A 21341-nucleotide genomic window follows, 5' to 3' on the forward strand; every position below is an offset into this window, starting at 1 on the left:
AGGATTCTTCTCTGGAGCTGCCAGAAGGAACCAGCCCTGTTGGACTCCTAACTTAGAATCCTAAAATGATAAATTTGCGTTGCTTTAAGCAATTGGGGTAATTTGTTCAGGTCACTAGAAAGCCGCCTGGATCCTCGTGATATGGTGAAGGTAAAGGCTGCGAGGCCACGCGGCAGTTAGCAGAGCCGGGAGAACCCGGGTCCAGGTGCGTCCAGCTCCTGATTGCCACCTGGCCTCCCGGACCTGAAGCGCTGAGCCCTGATGCTCGGCGGCTGCGCAGCCGGCGGTCCCTTTAAGGGCGGGGCGGGCGGGGCGGGGCCCGCGGTTGCCTGGAGAACCGCCCGAGTCCCGACGCTCCGCTACCCGCGCCACCCCTCCGCCCAGGCCTAGCTGAGCCCCCGGTGGTCCCGAGCCAGGTGAGCGCCCCCCTCGGCGGTCCTGCGTGCGCCACCGCAGACGTGACAGCCAGGTCCGGCTCTTCCTCGGCCAGGCGGTCGCGATCCCCAGGACCTGAGCAGGTGCGGTGGACAGGAGGTTCGTGGGGAACCCCAGGCTCAGGGCGCGCTCCTTTTGTGTTGCCTAATGAGTAAATCACGGTCCTAAGACCTCACGCCCTGGGAGAACACAACGTCAAAGTTAGTAGGGGAAACACCCTCAGAAACGAGATCTGCCTTGTTTGTAGGTCAGATTTTACTGACGGGACCAGAAGACGTCTATCTATGTAGCAAAGACTCAGCTGGGGTTCACGGGAGAGACAGTGATCGGGTGGGGGCTGGAAAGAGTCGTGGGGCTTTGAAGGAAGAGAAAAGCAGGGTCCTGTTGGTGAGAGCAAAGCTTAGAGGTGGGTTGAGCTGGCAGGTGGGGTGTCCAAAGGATGCCATCCAAGCTGTGGGGTGTGAAGAGGGACTAGACTTTGTTCTGCACCCCAGGACTCATCTCTGTGTCCTGCTTGTTGGACTGAGATGCTTTCAGTGGGGCCAGTTTGGGAGGCCATGAAAACTAGGGCTTTGGGGACACCCCCCCCCCCAGTTCTGTGACCTTGGGGACACATCACACCATTCCTTTTCTGGCATGGGAGACACTCCGTCTGGCATAGGGTATAGTCAGCCAATGATTTCAAGTTCAAAACAGGAAAGTGACATGATAATCACCCCATCCTGGGTAGTGTGCTGTACTGTACTGAACCTCCAAACTGTAGGGGGTTTCTGTGCATTGTTTCGTGCAATTCTTAAAGTGAGACGAGGCACTGTTATATCTGTTTGATATCTGAAGCAGAAGGAGATTCGAGTGTTCAAGAACACGCAGCTGTAAGGTGTCCTCAGGAGCCCGAATCCAGCTCTTGAGAACTTTGCCCTGCCGGTGTACTGAGAGATGGGATTTTATTTTATTTTAAGATGTTATTTATTTACTGGACAGAGCAGGAGTGCATAAGCAGGGGGAGCTGCAGAAGGAGAGGAAGAAGCAGGCTCCTGGCTGAGCAGGAAGCCTGACACCAGGCTCAATCCCAGGACCCTGGGATCATGACCTGAGCTGAACGCAGACCTGAGCCACCAGGCGCCCTGAGAGATGGGCTTTTAAAGTATTGATTGGGGTGCCTGGGAGGCTCAGTGGGTTAAGCCTCTGCCTTTGGCTCAGGTCATGATCTAAGGGTCCTGGGATTGAGGTCCTCTGCTCAGCGGGGAGCCTGCTTCCCCCTCCCTCTCTGCCTGCCTCTCTGCCTGCCTCTCTGCCTACTTGTGATCTCTCTCTCTGTGTCAAATAAATAAATAAAACCTTAAAAATAAAGAAATGAAAGGTTTAATGATTTAAAAAATATTGATTGACAGCATGGAGAAACTTAGGGACTAAGCGGCCATTTCTCATGTATCAGATTACCTTCTTGCTGGGACAGTATTTGAAGAGAAATGCTTCCCGGTGGTTCCAGCTTTAAATAAGTGTTAGGGACAACTGAGGAGATCTTTCTAGAAATGGGTGATACTTGACAGTTAATTGACAGTAATTTTTCAAGCTTTAGGAGGAAAACAACCATGACATCAGGTTGCAAAGCTGAAATGTTAACTACAAGGGAAACCTGCAAGTGTTTAGAGAGAGAATTTTTATTTTTCAGGTGAAACTGATCATCACTTTGAAACAAACAGTAAAGTGAACGTGAGGACTTCTAAAGACAATGGTGAAGGAAAAGAAAAGAGCGGACAAAAAGGGAGATAAGTCTGCCCGCTCCCCCTCCTCTCTCTCTGATTACCCAGAATTAGCCAAACAAGATGGCAGTGCGGCAAGGCAAGAGATGTCCCATGGTGCTGTCCCAGCAATGGAAAAGCAGTCCATCGAATTGGGACCCCGAAGAGAGTCCAAACAGAACCAGCAGAATGAAGACGCCACTCACTATGAAGAACCCATTCTCACCAAAATCATAGTTGAAAGGTGATTTTAATGGGTTATGTCTTCCATGTTCCCCTTTCTCTGCTCTCTGTTCTCTCTCTCTGCGGTTACTTTTTCTTTTCTTTTCTTTCTTTTTTTTTTAGATTTTATTTATTTGTTTTGACAGAGATCACAAGTAGATGGAGAAGCAGGCAGAGAGAGAGAGAGAGAGAGAGAGAAGCAGGCTCCCTGCTGAGCAGAGAGCCCCATGCGGGACTCGATCCCAGGATCCTGAGATCATGACCTGAGCCGAAGGCAGCGGCTTAACCCACTGAGCCACCCAGGCGCCCTCTCCTTGGTTTCTTATTGTAGCTTTCCATGTTTCCCCCCTGCCCCCCTGCACCCCTGCCATGACTATAAAAATCTAGGTCCCTCTCCTGAGTTTGATGTTCAAATTTTTAACTCCCTACTGGACATCATCCACTGGACTTCAAGCCCCCTCACCCCCGCGCGGTGTCCCAAACCAAAGACTGCAGGACTTGAAATGAGATCGGGATTGGAATCTTAGCTCTGTGACAGCAGCTCTGTCATTGAACTTTTCTGAGCCTCAGCTGCTGCTGCTGCTTTTTTTTTTTTTTTTTAAGATTTTATTTATTTTTGAGAGGTAGAGACTGCAAGAGAGCACAAGCGGGGAGAGGGGCAAAAAGAGAGGGAGAAGCAGACTAGCAGACCCCCCCGACCCCCACTGAGTGGGGAACCCAATGCGGGGCTCAATCCCAGGACCCTGAGATCCTGACCTGAAGGCAGACGCTTAACCGACTGAGCCACCCAGGTGCCCTGAGCCTCTGGTTCTTAACTGGGGAAATCACACCCTATAGAAGCTTCCATGTTGCTACTTGTCAAGCCATTGGCTTCTCCGTTGATCTCTGATTTCCGGATGGGTGCTACCCTTTCCCTACCTCCCCCTTCCCTGTGATGTTGTATTTCTTTATTTCTCTCTGCTTCTCTCCTTAGGCCTTTTCTCTGATGCTTGCTTTGCCTCTTCGTTATCGCTTCACTGAACTGTTGGCCTCATTTCCAAAAAAAAAGATTTGAGATCTGCCTTCCTAATTGTTTCCATCACTCCCTGGATTGGTAATCTGTCCTTGTAACAGGTCACCCCAGAATGTGATTGTTAAGACAAACGTGACTGTACGCAGTTTATGGGGATCAAGAATCAGGGAGCAGCTTAGCTGGATGGTATTGGGTTTAGGATGTCTGGAGGTCCAGCCGAGATGAGAATCTAGATGCCATCATCCGAAGGCTTGGCTGGCTGCTCGGTCTGCTTTCAGAGTGGCTCCCTGGGCAGCTGGCTTCCCCAGAGAGTAATCCAAGAAAGAGCAAGGGCAGAAGCCACGTGTCTTTTTTTTTTTTAATTTTTTATAAGATTTTATTTATTTACCTGACAAAGATCACACGTAGGCAGAGAGGCAGGCGGAGAGAGAGGAGGAAGCAGGTTCCCCGCTGAGCAGAGAGCCTGATGTGGGGCTGGATTCCACGACCCTGGGATCATGACCCGAGCCAAAGGCAGAGGCTTTAACCCACTGAGCCACCCAGGCACCCCAATGGGATCATTTGTATCTTTGGTGTTGAATTGTATGAGTTCTTTATGTATCTTACACATTAACCCCTTTTTGGATATATCATTTGCAAGGATCTTCTCCTAGTCAGTAGGTTGCCTTGTTTTGTTGATGGTTTCCTTTGCTATGCAAAAGCTTTTTATTTTGAAGTAGTCCCTGTAACTTATTTTTGCCTTTGATTCCCTTGCCTGAGGAATCCTATCTAGAAAAATGTTGCTGTGGCTGATGTCAGAGAAATTTACTGCCTGTGCTCTCTCCTAGGAGGTTGATGGGTTCAGGTCTCACACTTAGATCTTTAATCCATTTCCAGTCTATTTTTATGTACATTATAAGAAAGTGGTCCAATTTCATTCTCTTGCAAATTGCCGTCCAGTTTTCCCAATACCATTTGTCGAGAGACTGTCTTATCCATATTGTATATTCTTGCCTCCTTTGTTGTAGATTAATGGACCATATAGCTGTGGGTTTACTGGGCTCTCCATTTTATTTCACCGATCTATGTGTCTACTTTTGTCCCTCTACCATACTGTTTTGATTACTACAGCTTTGTAGTATATCTTGAAATCTGGGATTGTGATACCTCCAGCTCCATTCATCTTTCTCAAGATTGCTTGGGCTATCCAGGGTCTTTTGTGGTTCCATACAAAGCTCAGTATTTTTCGTTACAGTTCTGTGAAAAACGCTGTTGGCATTTTGATCGGCGTTGCGTTGAATCCGCAGACTGCTCTGGGTAGTGTGGCCACTTTAACAGTGTTTGTTCTTCCAATCCATGAGCATGGAATGTTTTCGAATTTGTTTGTATCACCTTCAATTTCTTTCACCTGTGTTCTGTAGTTTTCAGAGAACGGGTCTCTCACACTTCAGCTGAGTTTCTACATATTTTATTGTTTTTGGTGCAATTATCAATGGAATTGTTTTCTTTCTTTTATTTTTTTTTAATTTTTATTTATTTATTTGACACACAGAGAAGCCACAAGTAGGCAGAGAGGCAGGCAAAGAGAGAGGGGGAAGCAGGCTCCCCGCTGAGCAGAGAGCCCGATGCGGGGCTCAGATCCCAGGACCCTGAGATCATGACCTGAGCTAAAGGCAGAGACTTTAACCCACTGAGCCACCCAGGTGCCCCATTTATTTTCTTAATTGTTCTTTCTGCTATTACTGGTGTATGGAAGTGCCACTGATTTCTGTCAGCGGCCATTTATTAATGAATTACCCGTGCCAGCTCTGGGTGAGCACTGCAGAAGGATATTAAGAAGCAGGAAATGCAGTCTGTGTAGTCAGTGCTTCTATGTTCTACGTTGGGCTCTTCCTAGAGCAACTCAGCAGAGTTTCTCAGCAGTGGCCACTGACCTAGTTCAGGGAAGCTGAGCCTGGGGTTGCCCTAATGTGGGAATGAGAGGAGTTGAATATCCTGACACAGAGAGGGTCCAGATCCAGGCCAAGAGTGATGTCTTGGGAGCGATGGGAGGTGTCGATACCACTGAATGGAGCTACTGGGACTTTTTAAAAACTTTTTGACATTTTCTTTATTCGTTTTCATTACTGAAGGGCTATATACTCAGGACAAACGAAGTGATGAGTAATTGGTGGGAATTTCAGGCATCCTGTTCATGTTCCTGAATTTAAGAGCGTCGATTTTAGTATTTCACTCGCGAAAATCATAGATGCTGGCCCTTTTGCGTAAATCGTCTCTTATGTTTAGGTAGTTTCCTTGCATCATTATAGAAATGATTGCTGAATTCTATCAGACGCCTTCCTGGCATCTTGATATAAATGTATGGTCTTTCTCCTTTGATTTGTTGATGTCATGAGTTGTATTTGTAGACTTTCTGCCATTGAATCTTCCTTGGATTCTTGGATGAAGCCCAGTTTGGTCACGGCTGTCCCCTGTCCTTTTGGTTTTCACCTCACTTACCCCAGAGTGTAGAGCTGAGTGAGGTCCCAAATCACACATTATCCACCTGGTTCTGAACTCAAAATCTGCATGCGGTCCTCAATCCTCACTTCCCCAAAGCCAGCACATCCCCAAGGCTTTTTGGTCCCATATCTAGAATAGACCTTTAAAAGAAAAACTGTAAAATTGTCATAGTAAAATACACATAAACTAGGGAGTGCCTGGGTGGCTCAGTGGTGAAATGTCCAACTCGTGATCTCTGCTCATATCTTGATCTCAGGGTCACGAGTTCAAGCCCCACACTGGGCTCTGTCCTGGGGGTGGAAACTGCTTTAAAAAATACACATAAAATTTCCTTTTTTATCCATTTTTTTTTTAAATGAGTGAGAGAGAGCATGAGAGAGGAGAAGTCTAAGGGAGAAGCCGACTCTCCAAGGAGCTGGGAGCCCGATGCGGGACTCGATCCTGGAAGTCCGGGATCATGACCTGAGTTGAAGGCAGTTGCTCAACCAACTGAGCCACCCAGGCGCCCCTTTTTCAACCATTTTAAGTGTACAATTCAGTGGCATTAAGTACACTCACCCTGTCGTGCAACCATCACCACTATCAATTTCCAGAACTTTTTCATCACCCCAGACAGACACGGTCCAGAATAAACCCTCAACTTCCATCTCTACCCTCTTTCATTCTTTCCTCCTCGTTGTTCGCTCTCTGCACAATCTCTTCACACAGGAGCCAGCCAGAGTGCTCTTTTTACGACCTAACTCTGACCTTGGCCAACTCCCCTCTTACACCTTCTCCAGGTTCTTCCTCGAGCTCTGGATTTTCCTGCAGCCCCTGAGCCTCTGTCTCCTCTCCTCCCTCTGTCCTGTGCCCCAGCTGGGCCTCCTTCCCCTCTGTGGGCTGAACTTGAGCTGTCAGACTCTTACCTGCCCCAGGGCCTTTGCACTTGCTGCTCCCTTTCCCCAGGATTCTTCATAAGGCTGTTTGTTTCATGACCTGTGGGTCTCAGTACAGCTCCCAAGTCCTCTGAGAGGCCTCTTCCCTGACCGCTTGTTCATGGCACCAGCCCAGTGCTTGGAACGGTGTACAGTGGCACCTCAGGGAACATGTGTTAAGTGAATGAACGTGAGAGATCACTTGTACTTCTTCACCGATGTTAATTATGACTTTAACCCGCTGTCACTTAGGTTTGCTCACGCCACTCATTGCTGTATTTCTTTGTAGCTATGAAGGGGAAAAAGTCCGTGGACTATATGAGGGAGAAGGCTTTGTGGTCTTTCAAGGAGGTTGCACCTACCACGTGAGTGACACATTTTGGGAGTGGGCAGGGAGGAAGGTCAGAATGTTTGGTGAGAGTTTTAGATTTGTATCTTCAGGAAAGTCCACTGATTCTTCAGAAGAAGCTGGAAGTATTTAATGCTGATTTTACTTCGATTACCTATTCTAAGGTAGAAACATGGCTCCATACAACTGAAGTCATTATTTTTTAAAAGATTATATTTACTGGGGCACCTGAGTGTCTCAGTGGGTTAAGTCTCTGCCTTCAGCTCGGGTCATGGTCTCCGGGTCCTGGGATTGAGCCCCACATCGGGCTCTCTGCTCCGCGGGGAGCCTGCTTCTCTCTCTCTGCCTGCTTCTCTGCTTCCTTGTGATTTCTTTCTCTGTCAAATAAATACATACAATCTTAAAAAAAAAGATTGTATGTATTTATTTTTAAAGATTTTATTTATTTGTCAGAAAGAGGGAGAGAGAGAGACCCAGGACTCCAGGATCATGACCTGAGCTAAAGGCAGACACTTAAACAACTGAGCCACCCAGCCCTCCCAAGATTTTATTTATTTGAAAGAGAGAAAGTACAAAGCAGGGGGGGGGGTGGCAGGCAAAGGGAGAGGGAGAAGCAGGCTCCCCGCTGAGCAGAGAGCCCGACGCAGGACTGGATCCCAGGACCCCGGGATCATGACCTGAGCCAAAGGCAGACGTGTAATGACTGAGCCACCCGGACGCCCCTGAAGTTGTCATTTTAGGTTGTTTTCTATTCCTGATATTTATTTATTGCACAAACAACATTAAGGTGACTAAAGTAAGTACGGACGAGGAAAATCCCAGGACGGCCCTCCGTTCCCAGTAAGTATTTTGAGTCGGCCGTGTGTCCCTGGCATTCCTTGAGTGGAAGTAGCCGCGTTCGCGCGGGCCCGTATGTGAGTTTGCAGGCGAGATCGTGGATCTTTTCTCACTTATGAATACTTCGCCGTATTGCTGCGAGCTTTTCATGACTTAAATAGTTCGTGGTAAGACGTACCTAAAATTTACCATTGTAACCATTTTTTTTTTAAAGATTTTATTTATTTATTGGACAGAGAGAGATCGCAAGTAGGCAGAGAGGCAGGCAGAGAGAGAGAGAGAGGGAAGCAGGCTCCCTGCCGAGCAGAGAGCCCGATGCGGGACTCGATCCCAGGACTCTGAGATCATGACCTGAGCTGAAGGCAGCAGCTTAACCCACTGAGCCACCCAGGCGCCCCCCATTGTAACCATTTTTAAGTGTCCAGTTCAGTAACCTTAACGGCATTCCGCACCATCCGGCTCTGGAACTTCTCGTGTTCCCAAACTGAAACTCTTCCCCATGTAAACTCTCTAACTCCCGCTAACTTCCATTTCCTCCTCTATAAATAGAAAATATATTTTATGCATACTGTATTTTATTCTGTATTTTATTTATACCATATTTTATATCATATATTATCTAATTATAGAGTATATAAATATATAATTATATAGTATAGAAATATATATATATATAGCATGGTGTTCTGATTTACTGTTCAATACTATACCATGATTATTAGATACTTTTGAGGTGTTTTCGTTTTTTTGCCATCACTCATCGTGATTATATTAATGATAATAATAATAGTAATCTTTCGGATTATCAAAGAAACACGTGCTTATAATAAGAACAGATTGTTGCGGTTGGGGTCCTAGAGCGTGGGTTTCTGTGCCCTGATTTTTTCTTTTCCCCGCACTAAACATATAACATATCCTTATTCCTGGGTCCTAAAAGCTCCTATAAAGGCCATTATTACGGCTGAATGATATTCCCTAAGACGACTGTCCCGTCTGGCCTTCGCCAGTTTGGGAATAAGCGGCTGCGTTCGTTCTGATCAGAATCCTCTTGGAGCGCCGTGGTGCCAAAGGCAGCCTTGCCGCCCTTCCACACGACCCCCAGGTCTGGATCACGTGGCACCAGCCCACCCCAGGCCGCGGAGGACGCGGCATCAGCTCCCACTTCCCCCCGGAGGTGCTTGGTTTAGTCACCCATATAGCTCAAGCCTGGCCTGCTGGCCTCGCCCTCCCCGTTCATGCGGGGACAGACACCCTCCATTTCTGGAGCATCGGCATCTCCTTTAAACTTGTGAGAGCGCCCCACCCTGCAGAATGACTCCGTAGCCTCAGGCCTCATGTCATGAGACCACGGGTTTGCCACGGAAGTAGATCCTAACCCCCCAAAGACAGACAATGAAACCAAACATTTCGTTGAAACCTTTGCCCTGACCACATAGAGGCAGCGTGACCCTTTCTAGTCTAGTTTGTCAAAACGCTGGTTGTTGTGACTCTCATCGATTCCATAATCACAAACGAGCCAGCTGAGAGTTGGAAAACTACTGGCGGCCCCACGTGTTCCTCAGTCCTCACCTGCCTGTCGTGAGCCCACGTGAACCCGGGGCTGATGATACGACGTGTCTTCTTGCTAGTGAGTTGGGGCCACAGTTCTCTGGAGAAGTGTGCCCTGGGGGACCGACCTGGAGATTTTTTTCAAAACGCAGATTCTCGGGCCCCATCCCAGACCTGCTGATGAATCAGAATTTCGGGGGTGGGCCCAGCATTGGTGTGTTCACAATCCCCAGGTGGCTCTGAAGCATGGTGGAGTCTGAGAACCACGGAATCAGGGTGCTGGGTGCTGTTTACATAGGGTGCGTCTTCCCCTCCACGCACCCCGCCTCTAACCAGGTGATCCCAGGGGAGAACCGGACGTGTCCTTATCCTTCTTTCCTCGGATAGCATTTAGACATCCAGGTGTGCTGAGTCGTTAGTGACTAGTTCCTGTATGTTAGCAGCAGACACTAAATGTAAACGGACGATATTGACAGCTGTAGATCGCACACATACATGAGTAATCCGTATTCATGGATATACACAGACACACCCACACGGATAAATCCCAGTTCGGGGAAATGGACAGGCATGAAATTTACAAATGGAGTAGTTGCTAATATCCGGATAATGGTTTTTACTAGGTCTATCTAGTTTCCATAATTAAAAAAAAAAAATCCTTACACTGTGATGTGCACAACCCAAAGTATATGAATTCTTTTGAATGCCAGCATTTTTCACTGCTTAATTAGGAGAGGAAGGTACAGTCTGAATTTACAGCTCAAGTTTAACCATTGCATAGGGCTGATGTGTGTATGTTTGGGGGCATTTGGACCAGCATTTCATGCAGATGAAAGGGGGGATAAGCCTCCATCCTAAGAACTGAAGCCACAGTGGCAGGCGCTATGTAGACTCGAAGGCCTGGTCCTAAGGCTTTGTTGTCGTTCTCTTTTGAAGGGTATGTTTTCGGAAGGGCTCATGCACGGACAAGGGACTTACGTTTGGGCCGATGGACTAAAATATGAGGTAAAGCACGTATATACGTTATGGTGTTAAACTGTAATTGGTGAAACTTAACGGTCACCCTCCCACAATGAAACATGCTAATTTCATAAAAGTAACTCAGCATGTGGGTTAAAAAAAAAGTCCGCAGACCCAGAGACTATAGGTGAAAAGTGACTCATTCCCACATGGGCTCCTGGTGATCATTACCCATTTCATCTGTACGTTCTAGAAGTCTCTGTGTATTCTCTGTGTGTACTTGTTTTCGGCCTCTCTCCCACTCTTTACAAAACAAGTAGTCCATTACACATTCTCTTCTGTACCTTTATTTTGGTGGAGGTCAAACCATACCCATCCAGCCAGCTCAAGCTGTTTTTACTGGCTGCTTTCATTCCTCTGTTGTGGGTCTCCCTCAAGCCATCTTTCTGGTTTAAAGGAATGTGCATTTTTCAATGGACGGCTAGAAGGCTCTTCTAGACGTTGTGACCGCAGGGCTGCTCATGATGGCGTTTGTAAAGGGTAAAATGAAAATATTTAAAGCACGTGCCCATGATGCACATAGTCAAGTAGCAGCCAAGTGAGGGAAACTGAGGCAGGTTTGGGCCAGCTGGGCAGCTCACCGGGGCTGCACAGTGGGAGGTGAGTCATAGAGGCACAGGGGAGCCCGAGGATGTGGCAGTTTGGGGCTACCCTTCCCAGGGAAGCTCTCCCCCTTCAACACTCTGACTTCCGGTCTGTGTACCTTGGTTTACTTCTGGCAGCTCCTGTAGCATGGACCCTTCCGCGCCAGCCTAGATCAAAGGGTTTATGGGAAGGATTTGAGCTGTCACAGAAATACCTTTAGGGCGGTCAGCTGGCCTCGTGGGACCCGGCCAGTGTTCAGACTAGGCCGCCTTGTCCCTTTCTCCCCGCGGGCTGCCTGCCTCCTCCAGCCAAGTTCTTGTTCCAGTGAGAGAACCCGGTGGCTCAGGGCTGACGTCCTGGCCCCGAGCAGCACAGATTCCCCAGAAAGCACCCACGCGGCAGGCGGTTGGCTGATGTGTCTGCAGAATATTTTGATGAACCATAAGTGGGAAGAAGGGTTTCCATCAGTTGATCCCCAAGCTGGGCTTGCCTCCTGGGTCCCCTGGAGTCCCCTGGAGAGGACACTGGAAGCCAGGGCAGTAAGCCTCCTTCGAGTTGGGTGCTACGATGCACACACGCCCAAGGCCAGGATCAGAAACCAGCATCTTTCCGTGTCCCCTGTTTGCCTCTTGGAGCCTTGTCTACACACAGCTTCTGGCTGTTTTAATCTGCTGGGGCTTCCGCCCAGGGGAGGGGAGGGGGGAGAGGAGGGCGTGTGTCGAGAAGGAAGGAGGTGGGTGGAAACTGGGGTGGGAGGAGCTACACCACCGTTTCCAGGGAAGAGAGACGGGAATAGCTCCCAGTCATCAAGGAGGCATCTCAAGCCGCCCGCAGGAGTAGGGGTCTCTCCCTGTGTTCTGTCTCTCTCACTCTCTGGGCTGGTTTGCCCTAGGGGGAGTTTGTGAAGAACATCCCCATGAACCACGGCGTGTACACGTGGCCGGATGGCAGCACCTACGAAGGAGAAGTGACACACGGCGTGAGGCAAGGATTTGGTATGTTCACATGCGGCACGTACCCCGTGTCCTACATCGGCCACTGGTGTCACGGCAAGAGACACGGGAAGGTGGGTGAGGCAGCCCCGTGACTCCCGTCCATGGATAGGATGGACAAACACGGAGGGTGGAAGGTGGGGGGCCGTTGTGGAAGTAGATTCACTTTCTGTTGATTGACAAGAAATTCACACCACATGAAACGGACTGTTTTAACCTCAGCATTTTGGTGGCATTTCGGGCACTCCCAGTGTTGGGCGACTTCCACCTTTGTCCTCGGCACTTCAAAATAAAACCCTGTGCCCACTCAGCAGATACTCCCCACCCCGACCCCCCAGCGGCCCCCTATCTGTGTTCTGTCTCTACGGCTTTACTTATTCTGGATGTTTCTTCTGGATGGTTCCTAGGAATGAAGCCCTACAGTATGGGACCTTCTGTGTCTGGCTTCTTTCACTCACCCCATATTTCTGAGATTCATCCATGGTGTAGGTACTTAATTTCTTTCCGTGGCTGAATAGTAGCCCAGTGAATGGATGGACCACATTTTGCGTATCCGCTCATCCACTGATGGTCACTTGGGCTCCCTCCCGTCTTTGGGCTTCTGTGAATAGCGCTGCTAGGAACGTGCGTGGGAGGGTCTCTATGAGCACTTGCTCTCCGTTCTCTGGCAAATAACCCTGGGAGTGGACCACGGCAACCGGATGTTGAACATTCTGAGGAACCTCCAGACTGTTCCCCAGAGCAGCTGTTCCAAGCAACCGTCTTGCCAGCCACGCACGTGACATTCACTTCTGAGCGAGGCTGCTGTTCCTGGCATTGCTGTCTTGCTTCTGTGTGGGATGAGAAAGTACTGTAGCCTTGTTTTTGGAAAATGTAAGAGAAGGAACAGTCTACCCTTACAACCATCCGTCTGCTCTGTTCTAGACTGTTCTGCCTATTGTGTTCTCTTTTTCCCTTCCTTTCCTGTCTCTTCTCTCTTTTTTTCTTTTCTTGTTCTCTGTTCTTCTCCTCCCCTCCAGGTTGTGGGACTGAGCCCAGCATTGGGTGTGGAACCTGTGGGCTTCTCTCCCTCTCCCCACCTGCTCAAGCAAGGGCTCTCTCTCTCTCTCTCTCTGTCTCTCTCTCTCAGAAAAAAAAGAGGGGGGTGAAGACAGACCTTCACTTGTACGGAAGGTGCTACTACTCACTTTAGATAACAACAGAACAGGATAGTTCAGGGACTTACTTGACTCAGTGTTACCGAATAGGACAGACTCAACATGATAGACCTCGTCCTTCCATGCCTTAATGCGACCCTTCGTTATTAGCGAGGAATTGATCTGTGATGTCTCATTCTCACGTGGGGGCTGCCTGCCCATCTTCTTGATTCCAAGACAGAAACCTATGACAGATTAGGTGTCTTGCCCCAAGGATGACATTGACTTCTGCGTGGTTAAGATTCCAGGAATTCATTTATCTTTAAATCTTTAATAAACATTCGTTTTATGAGGCTTGATTTTTTTTAACGATATTATTTATTTTAGGGCTCTATTTATTACAATCAAGAGGGTACCTCCTGGTATGAGGGGGACTGGGTATACAACATCAGAAACGGCTGGGGGATCAGATGGTAGGTATCGCCACTGCCACATGCGGGGTGTGGGTGAAAAGTGCCTATGTGGGCCCAAATAATTTTCTTTCTTTCTTTTTTTTTTTTTTTAGATTTTATTTATGTATTTGACAGAGAGATCACAAGTAGGCAGAGAGGCAGGTAGAGAGAGAGGGGGAAGCAGGCTCCCTGCCGAGCAGAGAGCCCAATGCGGGACTCGATCCCAGGACCCTGAGATCATGACCTGAGCTGAAGGTAGAGGCTTAACCCACTGAGCCATCCAGGTGTCCCTCAAATAATTTTCACTTCGGCAACTTAAAGATCAGGTGCAGAGGGGGTGCCTGGGTGGCACAGTCGGTTGAGTGTCCCGCACTCGATTTCAGCCTGGGTCATGGTCTTAGGGTAGTGGGATCAGGTCTCGTGTCAGGCTCCACACTGGGCGTGGGGCCTGCTTAAGATTCTCTCTCTCCCTCTGCTGCTTGTCCCCTGCCACTCACACATGCTCTCTCTCTCTCTCAAATAAATAAAATCTTAAAAAAAAAAGATAAGTTGTAGAACTTCCAGGGAATATATTTTCTATACAAGTAGGGTGCGATATTTAAACTCACCCTGATGTAATGTCCATAGTGATGAAAATATTCTATGGAAAATTTAGAGAAACATTATATTAAGTAAGGTTTAATGACAGTTTCGCTTTTTCACAGGTAGAAACTGTCTTTGTTCTCTATTAATCATGGATATCTATTACTGTATGCTTTAGGAAGACTCTTGACATAGTTGCTTGATTATATTTTTTTATTTTTATTTTTTTAAATAAAGATTTTATTTATGTATTTGACAGAGTGAGAGAGCACAAGCAGGGGGAGGGGCAGAGGGAGAGGGAGAAGCAGGCTCCCTGCTAAGCAAGGAGCCCGTAGTGGAACTCAATCCCAGGACCCTGAGATCATGACCTGAGCCAGAGGCAGATGCTTAACTGACTGAGCCACCCCAGTGGCCCCATTTTCTTGATTTTAAATTGAACTGATAGGCCAACTCTTAAAATATTTGACTCTATTTTGGGGGAGAAATGTTAACTAATCATAATACCACAGGGAGTTATTAAATGGCCGAGGATTTAATAAAGTGGTTTATCCTACCCTGAAGACAAAGAATTCTACTGACCACACATCTATCCCTTGAACTTAAGAAGATCTTATAGGCACAAGGGTTGGATTTCTTCAAAGGTGTCGAGAGATGAAGCTTAAAAGGAAGTCTTTTTTTTTTTTTTTTTAAGATTTTCCTTCATTTATTTGACAGAGATCACAAGTAGGCAGGCAGAGAGAGGGGAGGAAGCAGGCTCCCCACTGAGCAGAGAGCCGGATGCGGGGCTCGATCCCAGGACCCTGAGATCATGACCTGAGTCGAAACCAGAGGCTTTAACCCACTGAGCCACCCGGTGCCCCAAAAGAAAGTCTTCTTAAAGAGAAGTATGATATTAAAAAATAACTGATTATTTTCAATTTTTTTTTTTTATCCCAGTTACAAATCCGGAAACATATATGAAGGTCAGTGGGAAAACAACATGCGCCACGGGGAAGGCAGGATGAGGTGGCTGACGGCGAACGAGGAGTACACGGGTCAGTGGGAGAAGGGCGTCCAGGTAGGGCACCTGCTCGTGTGAACCCAACACACCCAGGAGGGGACCCTGCTGCTCCTTAGCACGTGGGTCTCCGTATATCCTCCGATAACCTAAACCTAAGCTCTGCTAACTCTAGAACCCCAAAGTATGATTTACTGGTCCAAACCATCCTTTAAGCGTACCGCGTCATCATGTAGGTTTCTCTGAAGGTCTTACACGCAGGCGAGGTCCCGGCACGGACAAGTCTGTAATTCCCACGGCCGCCGTGCGGACCGAGACTGTTCTCTACACCTTCGAAGCTGTGTATTTCCTGCACAGAAAAAAAAAGGCTTTATATGGTTAAGTGTATGTGGTTCACATAACTAGGATTTTCTCATAATATCTGCATAATCGAATAATATCTCCTTAACCCCTGTCACCTATTTGCCTCCTACCCTCCAACCATCTTCCCTCGGGTGACCCACCGTTTGTTCTCCATAGTTAAGACTCTGTTTCTTGCTTTGAGATTCTCTCTTTCTCTCTCACTTCCTCCCCTTGCTTGTTTATTTCTTCAGTGCCACATAGGAGTGAAATCCTGGTATTTGTCATCGTCTGACTTATCTCACTGAGCATTTTGCTCTCTAGCTCTGTCCGTGTCTTTGCAAATGGTAAGGTTTCATTCTTTCTCTCTTTTTTTTTTTTTTAAGATTTTATTTATTTATTTGACAAATAGGGATCACAAGTAGGCAGAGAGGCAGGCAGAGAGAAAGGGGGAAGCAGGCTCGCTGCTGAGCAGAGAGCCTGATGCGGGGCTCGATCCCAGGACCCTGAGATCATGACCTGAGCTGAAGGCAGAAGCTTAACCCATTGAGCCGCCAGCGTGCCCCTAGAAGCTTTTTATTTTGATGAAGTCCAATACTTTATTTTTGCTTTTGTTTCCTTCGCTTCAGGAGACCCATCCTCTAAGAAGTTATTATGGCTGATGTCAAAGAGGTTACTGCCTGTGTTCTCTTATAGGATTTTTAAGGTTTCAGATCTCATACTGAGGTCTTAAATCCATTTTGAATTTATTTTTGAGTTGATATAAGAAAGTGATCCAATTTCATTCTTTTGCCCGTTGCTGTCCCGTTTTCCCAACACCATTTGTTGAAGAGGCTTTCCCCATTGGATGTTCTTTCCAGCTTTGTTGAAGATTAGTTGACTGTATAGTTGTGGGTTTGTGTCTGGATTTTCTCTTCTGTTCCATTGTGTTTCTTTTTGTGTTGGTACCATACTGTGTTGATCACTGCAGCTTTGTATTATAACTTCAAGTTCAGAATTGTGATGCCTCCAGCTTTGCTTTGCCTTTTCAAGATTGCTCTTTGGGGTCCTTTGTGGTTCCATACAAGTTTTAGGCTTGTTTGTTCTAGCTGTGTGAAAAATGCAGTTGGTATTTTGATAGGGGTTACATCAAACGTGTAGACATCTTTGACAGTATAGACATTTTAACAGTGTTCTTCCAATCCAGGAACATGGAATGTCTTTCCATTGGTGTCATCTTCAGTTTCTTTCACCAAATTCTACAGTTTTCAGAGTACAGGTCTTTCACCTCTTTGGTTGGGTTGATTCCCAGGGATCTTATTATTTTTGTTCCAATTGTAAATGGGTTTTCTGAATTTCTGCTGCTTCATTATAGATGCGTAGAAATGCAGCATGTTCCTGTAGATTGATGTTGTGTCCTGCAGCTTTATTGAATTCATGTATCAGTCCTAGCAGTTTTTTGCTGGAGCCTTTTGGGTTTTCTATGTCATGTCATCTGCAAATAGTGAATGTTTTACTTTTCCCTTACTGATTTGGATGCCTTTTATAAATTCTTTTTGTTGTCTGGTCTCTGTGGCTAGCACTTCTAGTACCGTGTTGATGACAGTGTTGAGAGTGGACATCCTGACCGTAGAGGAAAAACTCTCTTTTTCCCCCATTAAGAATGATATTAGCTGTGGGTTTTTCATATGTGGCCTTTATTATGTTGAGTTATGTTCCCTTCAAAGCTACTTTGTCAAAGTGCTTATCATGAATGGATGTTGTACTTTGTCAAATGCTTTTCCTACATCTATTGGAATGATCATGTGGTTCTCACCCTTTCTCCTATTGATGTGCTGGATCACACTGATTGATTTGCAAATATTTATCCACCCTTACAACCCAGAAATAAATCCCACTGGATTGTGGTGAATGAAGTTTTTCACGTTAGTTTGTTTTTGTGTTGTTGTTCCAGTAGAGAGGGCATGGTGTGTGAGTGGGACGCACGGGGCATTGGCAGAGGGAGAGAAAGAATCCTAAGCAGGCTCCATACTCAGTGCAGAGCCCCATATGGGGCTTGATCTCATGGCTCCAAGATCATGACCTGAGCCAAAATCAGGAGTCGGACGCTTAGCCAACTGAGCCACGCAGGCACCCTATCTGTATGTTCTTGAAGTTTGTATTATTGAAGAAACTTGTCCATTGCATAGAAATTTATTGGCACAAGGTTGTTCATAGTAGTCTCTTCTGGGGATGCCTTGGTGGCTCGGTAAGTCATACATTTGTCTTCAGCTTGGGTCATGATCCCAGAGTCCTGGGATCGAGTCCTGTGTGGGGCTCCCTGCTCAGTGGGGAGACTGCTTCTCCCTCTACCTGCCACTCCCCCCCCCCTTGTGCTCTCTTCTCTCTCTCTGACAAATAAACGAAATAAATAAATGAATAAAATCTTAAAAAAAATTTTTTAAATAAACATATAACGTATTATTAGCCCCAGGGGTACAGGTCTGTGAATCGCCAGGTTTACACACCTCACAGCACTCACCATAGCACATACCCTCCCCAGTGTTCATAACCCCACCCCCTTCTCCTGACCCCCCTCCCCCCAGCAACCCTCAGTTTGTTCTGTGAGATTAAGAGTCTCTTATGGTTTGTCTCCCTCCCGATCATCTTGTTTCATTTATTCTTTTCCAACCCCCCAAACCCCGCACGTTGCATTTCCATGTCCTAATATCATGGAGATCATATGATAGTTGTCTTTCTCCGATTGACTTATTTCGCTCAGCATAATACCCTCTAGTTCCATCAACGTCGTTGCAAATGGCAAGCTTTCATTTCTTTTGATGGCTGCATAGTATTCCATTGTATATATATATATACCACATCTTCTTTATTCATTCATCCGTTGATGGACATCTAGGTTCTTTCCATAGTTTGGCTATCATGGACATTGCTGCTATAAACATTTGGGTGCACGTGCCCCTTTGGATCACTACATTTGTATCTTTAGGGTAAATAGCCAGTAGTGCAATTGCTGGGTCATAGGGTAGCTCTATTTTCAACTTTTTGAGGGACCTCCATGCAGTTTTCCAGAGCGGTTGCACCAGCTTGCATTTCCACCAACAGTGTAGGAGGGTTCCCCTTTCTCTCCATCCTCACCAGCATCTGTCATTTCCTGACTTGTTCATTTTAGCCCTTCTGACTGGTGTCAGGTGGTATCTCATGGTGGTTTTGATTTGTATTTCTCTGATGCCAAGTGATGTGGCGCCTTTTTTTCAGGTGTCTGTTGGCCATCTGGATGTCTTCTTTGCAGAAATGTCCATTCATGTCCTCTGCCCTAAATAAATAAAATCTTTAAAAAAAGAACTTGTTTTTTAAAAAAAGTCTCTTGTTATTCTTTTAATATATATTATATGGGATCTATAGTGATGTTCTCTCTTTCTCCCAGTACCATAGATTTATGTTTTCTCTTTTGTCTTTGGTCTTGCTACAGGTGTATCCATGTCATGAAAATTCTTTAAGAGCCAGTCTTGGTGTTACTTATTTTCTCTTGAGATTTTTCAGTTTTTAATTTGATACCCACTCTTTGCTCTTACCTTCTTTCTTCATTCTTTGGGTTTAACACACTCTTCTTTCCCTTGCATTGTGGGATGGAAGCTTTATTGATTTGAGACATTTCTTCTTTTCTAATATAAGCATTTAATACTAAATTTTTTCCTCTTAATGTTGCTTCTCTGCATCCTCCTAATTCTGATATGTTTTCATTTTTGTTCAGTTCAAAATATTTTCTAATGTTCCTGTGACTTCCTCTTTAACCTGCAAATTGTTTTGACATACGTTGTTAAGTTCCCAAATAGTTGGAGGTTTTTCCAGCCATCTTTCTGTTGTTGATTTTTTATTTAATTCCACTGTGGTTAGAGAACATACTTTGTATGACTACATTTCTCTTAAATATGCTGTGGTTTATTTTTGTGGCCCAGAATATGGTCTGTCTTGGTGAATGTTGTGTTTTTTCTGCTTTTGTTGAATGGAGTGTTCTGTGGATGCCAATGAGATCAAGTCGGTTGATAGTGTTGCTCAGGTCTTCTAGATCATATTCCTTATTTTCTGTTTATTTTTTTTCTACCCGTTTCTGAGATAAGAGTGGTGAAGTGTTGAAGTGTAATTGTAGATTCATCTATTTCTTTCAAATCTATCAATTTTTGCTTTATAGATTTTTAAGTTGTGTTAAGTGCGTTCATGTTTAAGATTGTTACATCTTCTTGGGGTGCCTGGGTGGCTCAGTGGGTTAAGCCGCTGCCTTCGGCTCAGGTCATGATCTCAGGGTCCTGGGATCGAGTCCCACATCGGGCTCTCTGCTCAGCGGGGAGCCTGCTTCCCTCTCTCTCTCTCTCTCTCTCTCTGCCAGCCTCTCTACCTACCTGTGATCTCTCTCTGTCAAATAAATAAAATAAAATCTTAAAAAAAAAAAAGATTGTTACATCTTCTTGGTGGATTGACCCTTTTTTTTATTTAAAAAAATTTAATTTATTTATTTGACAGAGGGAAACAGCAAGAGAAGGAATACAAGCAAGGGGAGTGGGAGAGGGAGAAGCAGGCTTCCCTCCAAGCAGGGAGCCTGATGCAGGGCTCGATCCCAGGACTGTGGGATCATGACCTGAGCTGAAGGCAAATGCTTAACCAACTGAGCCACCCACGTGCCCCTAAATAAATAAATCTTAAAAAAAAAAAAAAGGAATACAGTACAAGTCACATATATAATTTATATAATTTGTCATCTTGTCTTGCTCCTCTTTAGCTCTGATAGTTTCTGTTTCTCTTAAGTCATTTTTTGACATCAATATAACCATTCCATATTTTTATTTTTTAAAGATTTTATTTATTTATTTGACAGAGAGAGAGATCACAAGTAGGCAGAGAGGCAGGCAGAGAGAGAGGGGGAAGCAGGCTCCCTGCTGAACAGAGAGCCTGACGCGGGGCTCGATCCCAGGACACCGAGATCATGACCTGAGCTGAAGGCAGAGGCTCAACCCACTGAACCAACCAGGTGCCCCATAATCATTCCATCTTTATTTATTTATTTATTTTTATTTGACAGACAGAGATCACAAGTAGGCAGAGAGGCAGGCAGAGAGAGAGGGAAGAGGAAGCAGGCTCCCTGATGAGCAGAGAGCCCAATGTGGGGCTTGATCCCAGGACCCTGGGATCATGACCTGAGCCGAAGGCATAGGCTTTAACCCACTGAGCTACCCAGGCGTCCCACCATTCCATCTTTTTTTTTTTTAATTTTTTAATTGTGATAAAATACAGATAACAAAAAAATTTACCATCTTGATCACGTTAAGTGTCCAATTCAGGGGCATTAAGTACATTCATACTGTTGTGCGTACCATCTGTCTCCAGAACTCTTTCTTCTTTCCAAATGGAGACTCTGTCCCCATCAAACAGTCACTCCCCATCTCTTTTCCTCCTTCCTCCATCCCTAGCACCCACCATCTACTTTCTGTCCCTATGAATCTGACTCATCTTGGTATCTCGTATAAGTAGAATTATAGAGTATCTGTCCTTTTGCAACTGGTTTATTTCACTTAGCATAATGTCTTCAAGGTTCATGCATCTTATAGTATGTAATTTCCTTCCTTCTTAAGGCTGAATAATATTCCATTGTATGTTTATATCATCCATTTGTTTATTCATTCATCCATCAATGGACACCTGGGTTGCTTCCACCTTCTGGTTATTG

At 46.0% G+C, this 21341-nt stretch overlaps 1 protein-coding gene across 3 annotated transcripts in view; it reads left to right on the plus strand.

Moving 5' to 3' along the window:
• Positions 1-321: 321 nt before the first annotated feature.
• RSPH10B (radial spoke head 10 homolog B) overlaps positions 322-21341 on the plus strand; it is a 51649-nt gene continuing 30629 nt past the window's right edge. The window contains exons 1-7 of one of the 3 annotated variants that reach the window (XM_082712664.1): positions 322-518; positions 2108-2421; positions 7096-7171; positions 10477-10545; positions 12038-12211; positions 13661-13746; positions 15244-15364. In XM_082712664.1, coding sequence (XP_082568790.1) covers positions 2168-2421; positions 7096-7171; positions 10477-10545; positions 12038-12211; positions 13661-13746; positions 15244-15364 — 780 coding nt within the window. In that variant the 5' untranslated portion in view covers positions 322-518; positions 2108-2167. Of the gene's footprint in view, positions 535-2107; positions 2422-7095; positions 7172-10476; positions 10546-12037; positions 12212-13660; positions 13747-15243; positions 15365-21341 lie in introns of all 3 variants that reach the window. The other 2 variants (XM_082712665.1, XM_082712666.1) reach the window with 2 other exon arrangements.

The sequence above is a fragment of the Mustela nivalis genome (assembly GCF_964662115.1).
Source record: "Mustela nivalis genome assembly, chromosome: 19".
NCBI classification, from domain to species: Eukaryota; Metazoa; Chordata; class Mammalia; order Carnivora; family Mustelidae; genus Mustela; species Mustela nivalis.